This window comes from Aplidium turbinatum, chromosome 2 (genome assembly GCF_918807975.1).
Source record: "Aplidium turbinatum chromosome 2, kaAplTurb1.1, whole genome shotgun sequence".
NCBI lineage: Eukaryota > Metazoa > Chordata > Ascidiacea > Aplousobranchia > Polyclinidae > Aplidium > Aplidium turbinatum.
The window spans coordinates 13,774,608-13,786,910 of NC_137473.1; the positions used below are offsets into that span (position 1 = coordinate 13,774,608).

At 35.0% G+C, this 12,303-nt stretch overlaps 1 protein-coding gene across 1 annotated transcript; it reads right to left on the reverse strand.

The window, feature by feature from the left end:
* Positions 1 to 5,254: 5,254 nt before the first annotated feature.
* LOC145788345 (uncharacterized) lies at positions 5,255 to 6,584 on the reverse strand. The gene is made up of 3 exons (XM_082600122.1): positions 6,466 to 6,584; positions 5,994 to 6,124; positions 5,255 to 5,585 (listed from the first exon to the last, which is right to left on the reverse strand). The coding sequence occupies exons 1-3, from the start codon at positions 6,475 to 6,477 to the stop codon at positions 5,255 to 5,257; spliced, it is 474 nt and encodes a 157-aa protein (XP_082456248.1). The 5' UTR covers positions 6,478 to 6,584.
* Positions 6,585 to 12,303: the final 5,719 nt, after the last annotated feature.

Genomic DNA, 12,303 nt, shown 5'->3' on the forward strand with positions numbered 1-12,303 from the left:
AAATTTTCAAGTAGCCCTCACGTTGGCCATGAAGTGGTCTACTGTAACTGCAATTAATTACAATATATCGACTGACATTTACATTATGCAGTGTTACTATTGCTTTTACTTGGTAAGTAACCTTCTTACCTGAAAATTCATGATTTCTTTTTGGTCGCTTGTCTCTTTCGTGTTGAGTAACAATATTTCGTCTTTGAAATAAAACTGATTTCTTCTGCCATATTTTTGTTTTATACACAGAACCACAGCTAAAGATTTGAATCCACATCTTAGGAAATTACTGGTTTAATTTCCCAAACTAACAAGTAAAGGAACTTGCACTGCTGTTCTACAAGCAATACTAATCCTGGGTGTGTTGAAATATAGTTGTCATCAAAGTCGACTTGGCTGATCAAACTAGGATTTCGCACTTGGTTGGCTGAAAGTACCGGTTGGTTGTGTTTGTTGTTTGCGATCACTTTTTTCCATACTTTTTCGCTCGCTTCTCACTCTCGTTTTTGCTTAAAAGTACCAGAGGGGACTTTCCTATCACCAAAGCCATTCCCTTTCATTTGGATACAGGTATACACTCCTATAGAAATAGTGAAATCCTTTGATTTTGTTCATACATCACTTCTATGTATAGAGACAATAGCGAAGTTTTGACAGCTGATAAATTAATTTTACGATATAGACCAGGGGTGGGCAAAGTTGTTCAAAGAAAGAGCCGCTCGCGGATAAACCATAAACACCAGCGAGCCGCAAAATCATTTTACATAACATAACAGCAATAAAAACACAATGATTGTTTATCCATATGAGTTTTGTACTTGACTCACTAATCTCTGAAAATTTGGAGGATAAGTTGTTAATGCTGTGCGAATTAACTCTTCCAAGTGTTCATTTGTCAAGGTTGCACGATGTTTTGATTTTACAAAGTTGTAAATTCTTGTAAAAATGATTAAGTAAGTTCTGGTACTACTTCTAAGCTTCAACTCATCGCTGCTTATAGCGACTTTACTAAACTTCCAATTGTTGCTGACTGAACGCAAAATGAACCAGGAGAGGCACAATGTTGCTTTGCAAAGTCACAATTCCATTGTTTAACAATGGCTACAGTAAAAGAGAGACTCTTGTTTGATCTTTGTGTTGTATTGGCCGAAAATTAGATTTTGAAGACAGTGTAGGCTAAGTCACAAATTTTAATTTATACCAACCGATTTTTGCGCCCCTATCAATGTGGCGCCCATGGCTCGAGCCATACCTGCTATACCCTAAGTACGCCACTGCTTGGTTGACAGTCTGAGATAATATATTTATAAAGTATAATCTTAATTTTTTTGTAATACTTACGATAGAAAGGAGTAAGACAGAAAGGAGTAAGAGTACGATAGAAAGGAGTAAGACAAGGTTGTGTGCTATCACCTGACCTTTTCTCATTATACAGCGAAATAATTTTAAGACATATTGAAGATGAAAGAGGTATTAGTATTGGAGGAAACAACATTAACCACATACGATATGCTGACGACACCGTTTTGATAGCCGACTCGGACGTAAAACTGCAAAACATATTAGATATTGTGTGTACGAAAAGCAAGATATTTGGCATGGAATTAAATAAAAAGAAAACAGAAACAATGGTCATAACAAAGAAAAAAGCAACCGAAACTCCTATTTGTAATTTATCAGTTAATGGAACAATTCTTAAACAGGTCCAAAAATTCAAATACCTCGGTACTATGGTGAATTGGGATGCAAGAGACGAAACAGAGCTCAACATAAGAACAGCCCAAGCAAAAGCAAGCTTTCAACAAATGAAACCAATTCTTTGCAATAAAAATATCTCTTTCAAAACAAGATCTAGAGTTTTAAAACGCAATATTTATCCTGTTTTTCATTACAACTCTGAAACCTGGAATATTTCAACAAAAATGGCAGAAAAGATTAATGCTTTTGAAATGTGGTGCTTCCGTAGAATGCAACGCATTTCATGGCTGGCAAAGAAAACAAATAAAGAAATTGTACACCAAGTGAACCAAACCAGAACTCTGTTAAAAAGTGTGAAAACCAGACAATATAAATTTCTCGGCCATGTAATAGGAAAGCAAAAACTGGAGCATCTCTCTTTAACTGGTAAAATTTTTGGAAAGCGGGCACCTGACAGACAAAGACAAACACATCTGGAACAATTTAACGACAAAACAGAAACAATTATCCATGCAACATATAATAGGAACATTTGGTCTAATTATTCATCTGAGGCCGTCGATGCCTGGTTCAGGCAAGGCAATTGAAGAAGACTTACGATTCAATACAAGAGCCACAAAAATATGTTGAAGAGCCGCATGCGGCTCGCGAGCCGCAGTTTTCCCACCGTTGAATAGACTACATTTGTCGTTGATGTGGATAAGGGAACATTGGTTAGAAACTTTGCGGCGTCAAAGCATTGTAAACCTAATTTTAATTTCAGATTTTCCACTCTCTGTTTCAAAAACTTGTGGCATTTCAAAGAATTTTTCATTTCTTTAAAAAAAAAATTAAAACTTGTCACAAAAAAAATCATTTAAAACGTAGTTATGACAAATTGCATCAAATTTAATTTAGACTCATTCCAAAGTAGTTAGGCTACAATGCTACTACCTACAATACAATGTTTCAGCTTTTTTAGGTCTCTGACAGGTTATTGTTTAAAGCATAGCCTATTACAGTGGTTCTTAACCTTTTGCCTTGTCGGCACCATCTTGAAATTACCAACCAGTTTTCGCACCCCCTCCTAGGATTGGCTGAAAAGTAATAGTCGCCTACAGTTCGAAATTTTTGTTGAAACCTGGTAAAACAACTTTGCTTCTTATGTCATATTATAACAAACATTGATAATTCAGCATCCCCGCACCACCTAGGGCTTAGGCATAGGTCTCGCACCCCTTAGTGGTGCGTGCACCCCTGGTTAAGATTCCCTGGTCTATTATGAAAAATAAAACAACTTTATTATTAAGTTAGTCATTTCAATAAAAGTAGCTTGTATTGCATGCATACACATCAGAACCAACTTCTTTGTGCAGCTCTTTATTTCTTGAATAAAAAAATAAAAAAAACTATATTTTTTATCTTTTTTACTTACACAAGTCCTCTCTTGAACAGATTTCTTCCGAAATACTTTTTTCCTTGGAAAATCAAGTATCTTCCATTGAAGAACCATTGATTTAACTCTTTTTTTTCTATCTTATCTTGTAAACTGAAAAAATCTCAAATAAAATTGATAATAAAACAAGTAAATAAAAAGATATAGGCCTAAGCAATAACCTCGTAAGTACAGGTAGCCCCACCTAAAGTGAAAATTACATGACTTTTCAATTAGTCCCATGAAATGGTCAAAAAAGACATTGTTAATTGCGTACAATGGCCAATGTTTCGATCTTATGATTTCCTCAGCGCGGTGAAATGAGAGTAGGCTATACTATAGAGAGTCATCTTGGATTGCTTCAAAGTAAACTTTTACTTGCTTCACATTAAATTTTTTACTTGAAATGCTGTTGTGTTGTGAGTGATAGCCAAATATAATAAATTATAGGTTTAACAGACTCTAGATAAAAAGAATTCATTTTTCTTAGTGATTGCTTGTGACTATTTGGTAGATCGTCTTTTCGAGAAATTGTCTTAGTACCAAATCGCCTTATGGTTGGCTTCCTTATTTTTAATGCTTTAAAAACACAATAATTCCATATTTGAAATTAGGCCTATAAAACTTGTTTTTATAAAATTTCCATTGGATTTTCACGAACCTCTTAAAACTCAGGGCTGCAAAGTCAGTCAAAAAAAGTACCCAAATTCCTCGATTTTTAAGTGACAAATTTTCGACTGTTTGTGTCAATTGTGAGCTTCGCAAAAGTATAATTTCTGTAATAGTTGCATTTACACATTGAATAAATTCAAGTGTTAAAATCTTTTAGACGATGTTTAACAAAGAAGTTTCAAGCAGCATTATGTCCAGTATGAGGTGAAATGTGATTACAAAATTGAGGCCTACAGGTTAAAAGTATGGTAAATTTCAGCTGCACATACAGGTATAATGTGGACGACGTAATCTGCAGCAGACAATTAATGAAAGAATAAAACTACAAGTATGTGATAAGTTTTTTAACTCTTTCTAACTGTTGTCAACAGGTTCTACGGTTTTACTTTTAAAAGTGATAAAGATACTGTATAGCTTATTTGTTTAAGCTGCGTAAAACTAAAGAGTGTATTTTACATTAATTGTATAAAATGCAAAAAGGAAGATATTGGAGACATACGTTCCTAGTTTTGGAGGACAAAATAAGTTTCATTAAAAAGCTTGGTATGTCCTCAATAAAGAAAAGGACGTGCGTGGTAACCCTGAAGTAACGAAGTTTAGGTTTAAGCATTATTTTTCTTATGCAAAGAGTTTAATATTAAATTGTTATAAAATCGAGGAAGGTGTTATCTTCATCAACAACTTATATGTGACGTCAGATAGAGCAATTGTGTCAATCAATTTTTAGATAGTTTTTGCATAACACCTTGCAAAAGAAACATGAATCGATTGAATTTCAAAGGGTGACATTTTATCGGTTACCGAGACTCAAAAGTTTGCAAGACCATTTAACTGTCGCAAGTAAACAATGGGCTATAGTTTTATGTTTACCACTGACAAGGACCGCATTTTTTTACAACTATTTATGTTTTCTCTGCCGTTGTCATGTATTTACGTCATTTACTAATGACACACGTCTAATTTTAAGTCTACAGTAGAGCAAGTTTTTTTTTGCAAAGAATAATTTTCCTTTGAAGCATTGAGGTAGTTACAGCTAGACATTTTTAATAAAAACCACAACAACAATGCAGCAGTTTTAAACGCCAAAGCGTATTACGTTTTCTTCTTTTGAGATAATTTTTCAAAAGAAGCTGATAATTAACTCCATCCTCATATTCTCGCTCTCGGAGCGTGTTCATAACCAACCACGTGTATAAATAATAAATAAATAATTTATTTGTGCGAAAAATAATAAATAGCACGAACACTTGCTGAAGATTTGTGTTTTGAAGATTTGTGCTCTAGTCCAGTCAGAGTTCAAAGATCCTCATGGTTTCAATCGTGACTTTAACACTTGGTGTAGCACAGTAACATTGGTAGAAATATTCTTCGTCAAGAGTTTGTAGTACCGTTTTGTATTTTGATTTAACATAGTACCATTTTTTTCACAGTATTCTTTCAGTACCGTCTCCATTGTTTCTTTGTGCTTTGCAAATCACGTCAGTTATTTGGCTTGATAGTGTTGCTTCTACATTTCTTCGTGTTTTTCCTTTTTGATACACATGTGCAAGCAATTGGTATGTTCACAGTTGTAAATGTCTTCTTTCTATCCTCATGTTTTTCTCCTCTGAGAATTGGCTTTGCTTTCAAATGTTTCAGTCTTTTACAGTTAACTGGATCAACACAGTTCTTGTCGCACAAAACTGCCGGGATTTTGTTTTGTTGAAGATTGCGACATTTGAAATAAATGTCTGTCCATCTCGCTACTCCGGCATCATGTCGATGTTCAGGCAAAGGGATTTCCACTTTGCAACGGTGTTGTTTCAAAAATCTGCAAACAGCAAAATAATATAAAATAACATAAAAACTGTGGTTATAGTTAATTCGTTGCTAAACACTTTGTTTTTGACAAGTTATAAAGTGCAAATTATTTATTCATACTATAGTTACTATTTCATTGTATAAACCGTAAATAAACAACTTGGAAACAATATTGATATAAGTAAATTTAAAGCCCTTGTTTATGTTGTAAAGCCAATATCTGTTTTGTGAGCTAAGTTTCCGGCAGGCATGAAAACTCAATCTATCAAAGATGTTACTTGTGAATTGTTTTCCTTTGTTGAAGTGGTTTTGTAAGTAATTTCAACGCACAGAGATTGAAAAAACTTGAACTTTTTACGAAATTTTCAAAGAAAGCATGAACAATAACAGTATTGAAAACAGAACAGTTAATATTCACCTGAGGTCAGAAGAGGTCATTTGCTTTGTGGCTTGTCTGAACCATTTTCTTTGTGCTTTTTTTGCATTTCCTTTCCGTGCGCCTTCACAGTTTGCGCTCAAAGCCACAATCAAAACAACGCAGCAAATAACCTGAAAATGAAAAAGAGTTTGTTTATTCTGAGGCACGTCATAACAATGTAAGTATTCATCTTCTTGTTTATTGTAATAGAGGTAATAGATTTTTTTCAATTGTAGCAGCTCAATAGCAAAGAAAATTGGCAGGACACTTAAAGGCATGCTTGAAGGTGGATACGAAGATTGGCTTCCTTGCCTCCTTGTTCACTTAATCTAAATCTTCACCCACCGGGTGTAAGCCTGGATACGACAAAAAAAAAGCAAAGGAAAAATATTTTTTAAGAAAATAAATCTGATTTAAAATAAATGACGGAAAGAATTGTATTAAAAATGATATTTAAAATTTGAATACCTACTTTCATATTCATTTTGCTTATTTCTTTTTGTGTTGTAGAAGTCTTGCAGCGTTCGTCTTTTCGTGCAGAAGTAGTAAAGTTGCATTCGTAAAATGTTTCGTTTATAAACTTTTGTGACTTGTTTCCTTGCCACATACGATTGGTGTATGACTTCCATCGAACTGTCTTCGTCTTTTATATTTGAAGCTACGGATAGAGATTCAAATCCGCATCTTTGGAATTTTATTATTTTTCCATGTGAACTCACACTGGAGCGGAACCTTGCAACAAAAAGAGAACAGCCAATGAACGAGCGACGAACGTCAATGAGTAAGGGAATTCCCCTCCGGTTCCTGTCCCTTAGCCACGACAGAACAAGTTTGCTCGTTTGCTCGCTAGCGAGATAAAAATAATTTCTGGAATTCGCTCTTGCATAAACGTAGAAGCATCAATTGACACAGTAAAAATGTTTAGACATTTACGTTGATTTGATGAAGCCAAAAGCTAGACTAGTACAAAAGCCGCAAATACGCTGCATCGTAAAAGTCATTTTTTTGTTGATTTTTCCACTCGGCATTCGGTTTCTGATACAGAACTGAGCTAAAAATGTTTCGTTACGGAACCTTGTATTTTGCCAAAGTCACCTTGTAAGGCTACTGGCGATTACTAAAGCATTTCAAATGAAAGAGAAAATGTAATAATAGCATTGACAACAAAGCAAACACTTATTCAAACCAACAAAAGCGTATGCAAAACTTATATCAACATTCTGGCCCTTGTGAAGTCATGGAAAAGCTATTCCAGCTGCCACACTTTTGAAGGAAAAGTATCTGTAATTTTTTTAAAGATTTTGTCATGTTACAGGTCTTGCAGATTTTAAATTATTTGCTTTTAGTTTGATGTATTTTTTGATGAAAGGGTCGTGGAAATATGAAGTATTGTTTCGATGCCTTACGGCAGATTTTGTAAGAAATAATAATAGCAAAAACAGCGAAACCTTTTAAACTTAAAAATTAAGCGAAAATTACCCTATAGCAAAACAGATCTAAAGTAGGAGAGAAAAAGCTACATATATTTTGTACAATTTATTCATCCACAAGTTTCAATTTTCTTTTGCAATTGCTCAGTATCGTTGACAAGGTGGGTCCAGGAAAGTATTTTTGGACCAGGTCCGGGCTAATTTTATAAGCCCGGAAAGTTTCCAAGAGGGCGGGAAACTTAAAGAAGCCATCGCTTATTCTTAAATATTGTTAGGATGTATTTTTCTTAGAAATGTCTTGATTTGGAGGCAGAGAATTTCATTGGTACCGAAAAAAGGTCTAAAAATTGGTCATAATTACCTATGGGCCCAAAATTGGTGCCAGGCCAAATTATTTTTTCAACCGTTTTGCATTTCCTTGTCTGCAACATTGCGCACTATGGAAGTATTCAAAGCTTAATAAAGTTATTCGCTTATGCAAATAAGCAAGCATTGTCAAAGTAACAAACAACAGACGTGATCTAAAAAACTTGACAAAGTCATTTCAACAATCAGTTAGTTTTTAAAACTAATATACATTTTCAGCAACTAGATAATGCTTTAAATTCACTAGATATGATGTCATGACGCAATAAATCCACTTGTTAATCTTGCAACGTAGAAAGTACCAGATACATTGGAGGCATATTTACATAACAAATAAAAGGTCTAGTATAACCTCAACTGAGTACACACAAGTAATCGACCGAAATATCGCCATGTGTAATGACACTCCTGAAACCAATAATCCCATTGTTAGTTTTCGTGACGTAACGCCGGATTCTAACGTGGGCGGACCATGGATTTGAATCTTTTAATATCAAATTTCAATGATGCCAGTACCTTTGTTTGTGTTTGTCTGATTTTCGTTAAAACACACAATTTTTGCATTGCTTTTGTTATTAATATGAGTAAAGCTAATTTTTTGTGTAACACCTTAGATAGATATGAATACCAAATAAAAATTGCGTAGAAGTAAGCATTCATTCATAATAAACAAGTTAAGGTAAAGATAATGCAAAATGTATGGACAACCTTAAACAAGCAAACAAAGGTTTCTGTATTGTAATTACAATAAATAGGCAGTGATTCAATTTTAATAACTGAATTGATTAATCAAATAGAAGAAAGTTTTGAAATGCGCTACCTCTCGTTTAAAACACCCCTTAGTGAAACTAATCAATATTCTACCTTTAAATAAACACTTTTTGAGCAAGATTGGCTATTTGAGCTAATAAGTTGGTTATAGGTTCACTAGTAGCAGATGGTTTCACCAAAAATAAGTAAAGAGAAAAAATTGTCGCTTAAATCGTCTAACTTATTGACCTTCGACCAGTTTCGCTACATAGGCTACTACGTGTATTAGTGACTGAGCAGTTGAGTTTTATTACATCTCTCACATTGAACGCTTGTGGAGCTTCAAAGAAAAGTCAAAGTAGACAATTTATGCTCTGCGAGTTCAAATCAGCAACGACATCAAATTGAACGGCATGTACTTTTTGATGGACGCATTGTAATGCTTTGCAGAGGCTTATCATGGTGATGAATTCGCTCTGCGTGCTTCCACAAGGGTGTACTCATTTCAGTTCAACGTATCATCAAATGATGTGTTTCATTTTATAATTTGTCATGCTTCTTCCAAGTAGACCATTTCAACATGACTGACTAGCAGTATGCTTGCTTGTGTGTGTATCCATGCGTGATGACTCCTCCAGCTTCCAATTTTTGCACCCCGTTCATTGAACGTGGAACAAGCATTCCAACTGATTTCGCTCGGGTCGTTTTGGGAAAACCCCTTTCAGGTTAAGCCTGAGTAACCACAAACAAAGACCATCACCTTAATTAAGATTATTATATAACAGTATAAATAACTTTGTGACGTACAGTTAAAGCTTCTTTAAGCCAAGTGTCAATTGTACTACCTTACCTTCGTAATATGACTTCGCATTATTTATGTGCCTAAAGTTATTTTTAAGCACACTTAATACAAAAGCCGCTTTGAATTTGATATCCTGTCTCTTTTCAGAGCGATACAAAGACAAAATCGTTGTTCAGTGCGTATCTTGAGTTAACTAGTCGTTCGAGTCAGTCGCTTTTACTAAGTCAGTGGTTCCCAACCAAGGGGGGGAGAGGGAGGAATTCCCCACTAGGGGGGATTTTGCAATTTGCAGAGAGGAATGTGGTTTTAGGATTGTAAAGCTTTTTAAGCTTAGTGAGTTGGTCTAAACTAGAGCGTTAAGGAGGAGATTATTATTAGATTAACTCCCAATTATTTAAGCAACTGTGCACTGACGTGGATGCAGATCATCACGTAAGCCTACTTCTTTTTCATTCAAATACTCAATGGCTTTCAGGGGAAACGTACCTTTTTTTTCGCGCAACGCTCAGAGTTCAAGATGGATACCACTATACTTCTTGCAGGTTTACAATTTTTCATATGAAATGGATTTGTTTCCTGTGTCATCATTAATGCGTCCGCTAACGTTGTCGTATAGCCAAGCAAGTGTTTGAGCTCAGGCACGAGCTTCAATTATTTTTTGAGCTTTAAAGGAAATTGGAATTTGTTTCAATGCTGAATGATGATATTCGAGGTTTTCCTGAAATTTATGACGATGAGCTTGATTTAACACAAAATTCATTCACATTATTGGTGGAAATAGTGCCAGAAAAATTGCAGGATGAATTGTTAGAACTCAAAACGGATTCTTGTGCAAGAGACTTATTCAGAGAACAATCAATCACTGGAACGTGGCCATTAATGTATAATTCCTATTTCAAAGTGGTAGTGAAAGCTATTTCAAGTATCCTTTCGTTTGCTTCCACTTATCTATGCGAATCAGGTTTTTCAACTTTTTGCAAATGTAAACAAAACAGAGAAACAAATTAGACGTGGAGAATGATATTCGTTGTGCTCTTTCCAATACTCTTCCACGCATTCATGCGTTGTGGAGACAAAAAATAACAAGCTTCACACAGACACAGAGCATTGACTCTTATATTTTTAATATATTTTTTGAATAAAATAATTTTCATCAACGTTCTTCATTAATTAAATGATTTAGAATGAAAAAGAACATCAAAGGTTAAAAAGCTTATCACTGATGAAAGTTTAGTTTATATTCCACGACTTGGATTAAAATACTAATATAAAATATTAATGTAAAAGTTTTTAACAAACTAAATTTATAGAGGGGGAGGGGAATTTAGATTTGAATATCGACTAAAAGGGTCCACCTTTCGTCTTCATCTCTTCGCGCTGTCATGGTGTGTGAAGAAATCGAGGAACATTGTTTATAATAACAATAGCAGTCAGACAAAAATGATGCGATAACATCAGAAAACAATAGGTCAACATTATTCTTTTCGGAACAATCAAGACGAAAAAATAAATTAAGCGCTTATAAAACAATATTGAATAAAAGCTGATTGCTGCGAACTGGCAACTTCCCCAACACTCTAGAAAGTAACAACGCGTCGATAAAGACTGCGAGTCAAGCATCAAATACTGTTCAGTACGCACTGTACCACAAGTTGTAAAAGAATAATTTCGCTCTCAACTGGTTACAGTTTTGTTCACCAATTACTTTATGCTTCTATTCTAGTTTAAATGCGTGATGAAATTTAAAGCATGTTAAATAAATTGCCATTCGCGTTGATTTACTCTTTGCCAAGTTGAATCTTTATTGTTGTATGGGAAGAATTACCAGTTACAAGTTCATTATTGTTCCAGTTTCATTTAGATGAAGGTTTAAATAATAATAATATGGTTTTTTTTATTGTCGCTTTACAACAGCTGAGGTCTTTTAGCGACAGCGCTCATTTTTAATTTCATATCAGGTTTACGATGTCATCACATTATTACCCGACTTATTCTCACTGCGTAATGCAAGAAAGAACACAATCTATACCGTTTTTAAGGTCTTCGGTATCGGTTGAACCCGACCTGGAATCTATCCCAGATCTACTAACACTAAAGCCGAAGGCGAAACCACTCGGTCACTGAGCTGGTTTGATGAAGATTTCATTTCTTACCTAGTTGATATACCCGTAGCTTCTTATGTCGTTTTTGCGTTATATCACGTTGCTTTCTTCTCTTGTAAACTGCCAATATCACTGTTGTTGTAAAGCTCGGAACGCAAGCAGAGCAAACAGTCACCAGCTCAGTGGCCGAGTGGTTTCGCCCTCGGCTCTGGTGCTGGTAGATCTGAGATCGATTCCAGGTCGGGTCAAACTGAAGACTTTAAAAACGATACCGATTGTGTTTTATCCTGCATAGCCCAGTGAGAATGAGTCGGGTGATAATGTGATAAAATCGTAAACCTGATATAAATTAAACATGAGCCCTGTCGCTAAAAGACCTTAGCTGTTGTGGAGAGCGACAATAAATAAAACCATAACATTAGGCTACTCCACCAGCTCAGTGGCTTAGTGGTTTCGCCTTCGGCTCTGGTGCTGATAGATCTGAGATTGATTCCAGACCTGGTCAAACCGAAGACTTTAAAAACGGTACCGATTGTGTTTTTTCTTGCATAACGCAGTGAGAATAAATCTGGTAATAATGTGATATCATTGTAAACCTGATATACAATTAAACATGAGCCCTGTCGCTAAAAAACCTTAGCTGTTGTAGAGCGACATTAAATAAAAAAAACAAAAAACATTAGGCTACTCCCAACCAGCTCAGTGGCACAGTGATTTTGCTTTCGGCTCTGGTGCTGATAGATCTGAGATCGATTTCAGGTCGGGTCAAACTGAAGACTTTAAAAACGGTATTTCTTGCATAACGCAGTGAAAATAAATCTGGTAATAATGTGATAACATTGTAAACCTGATATAAAATT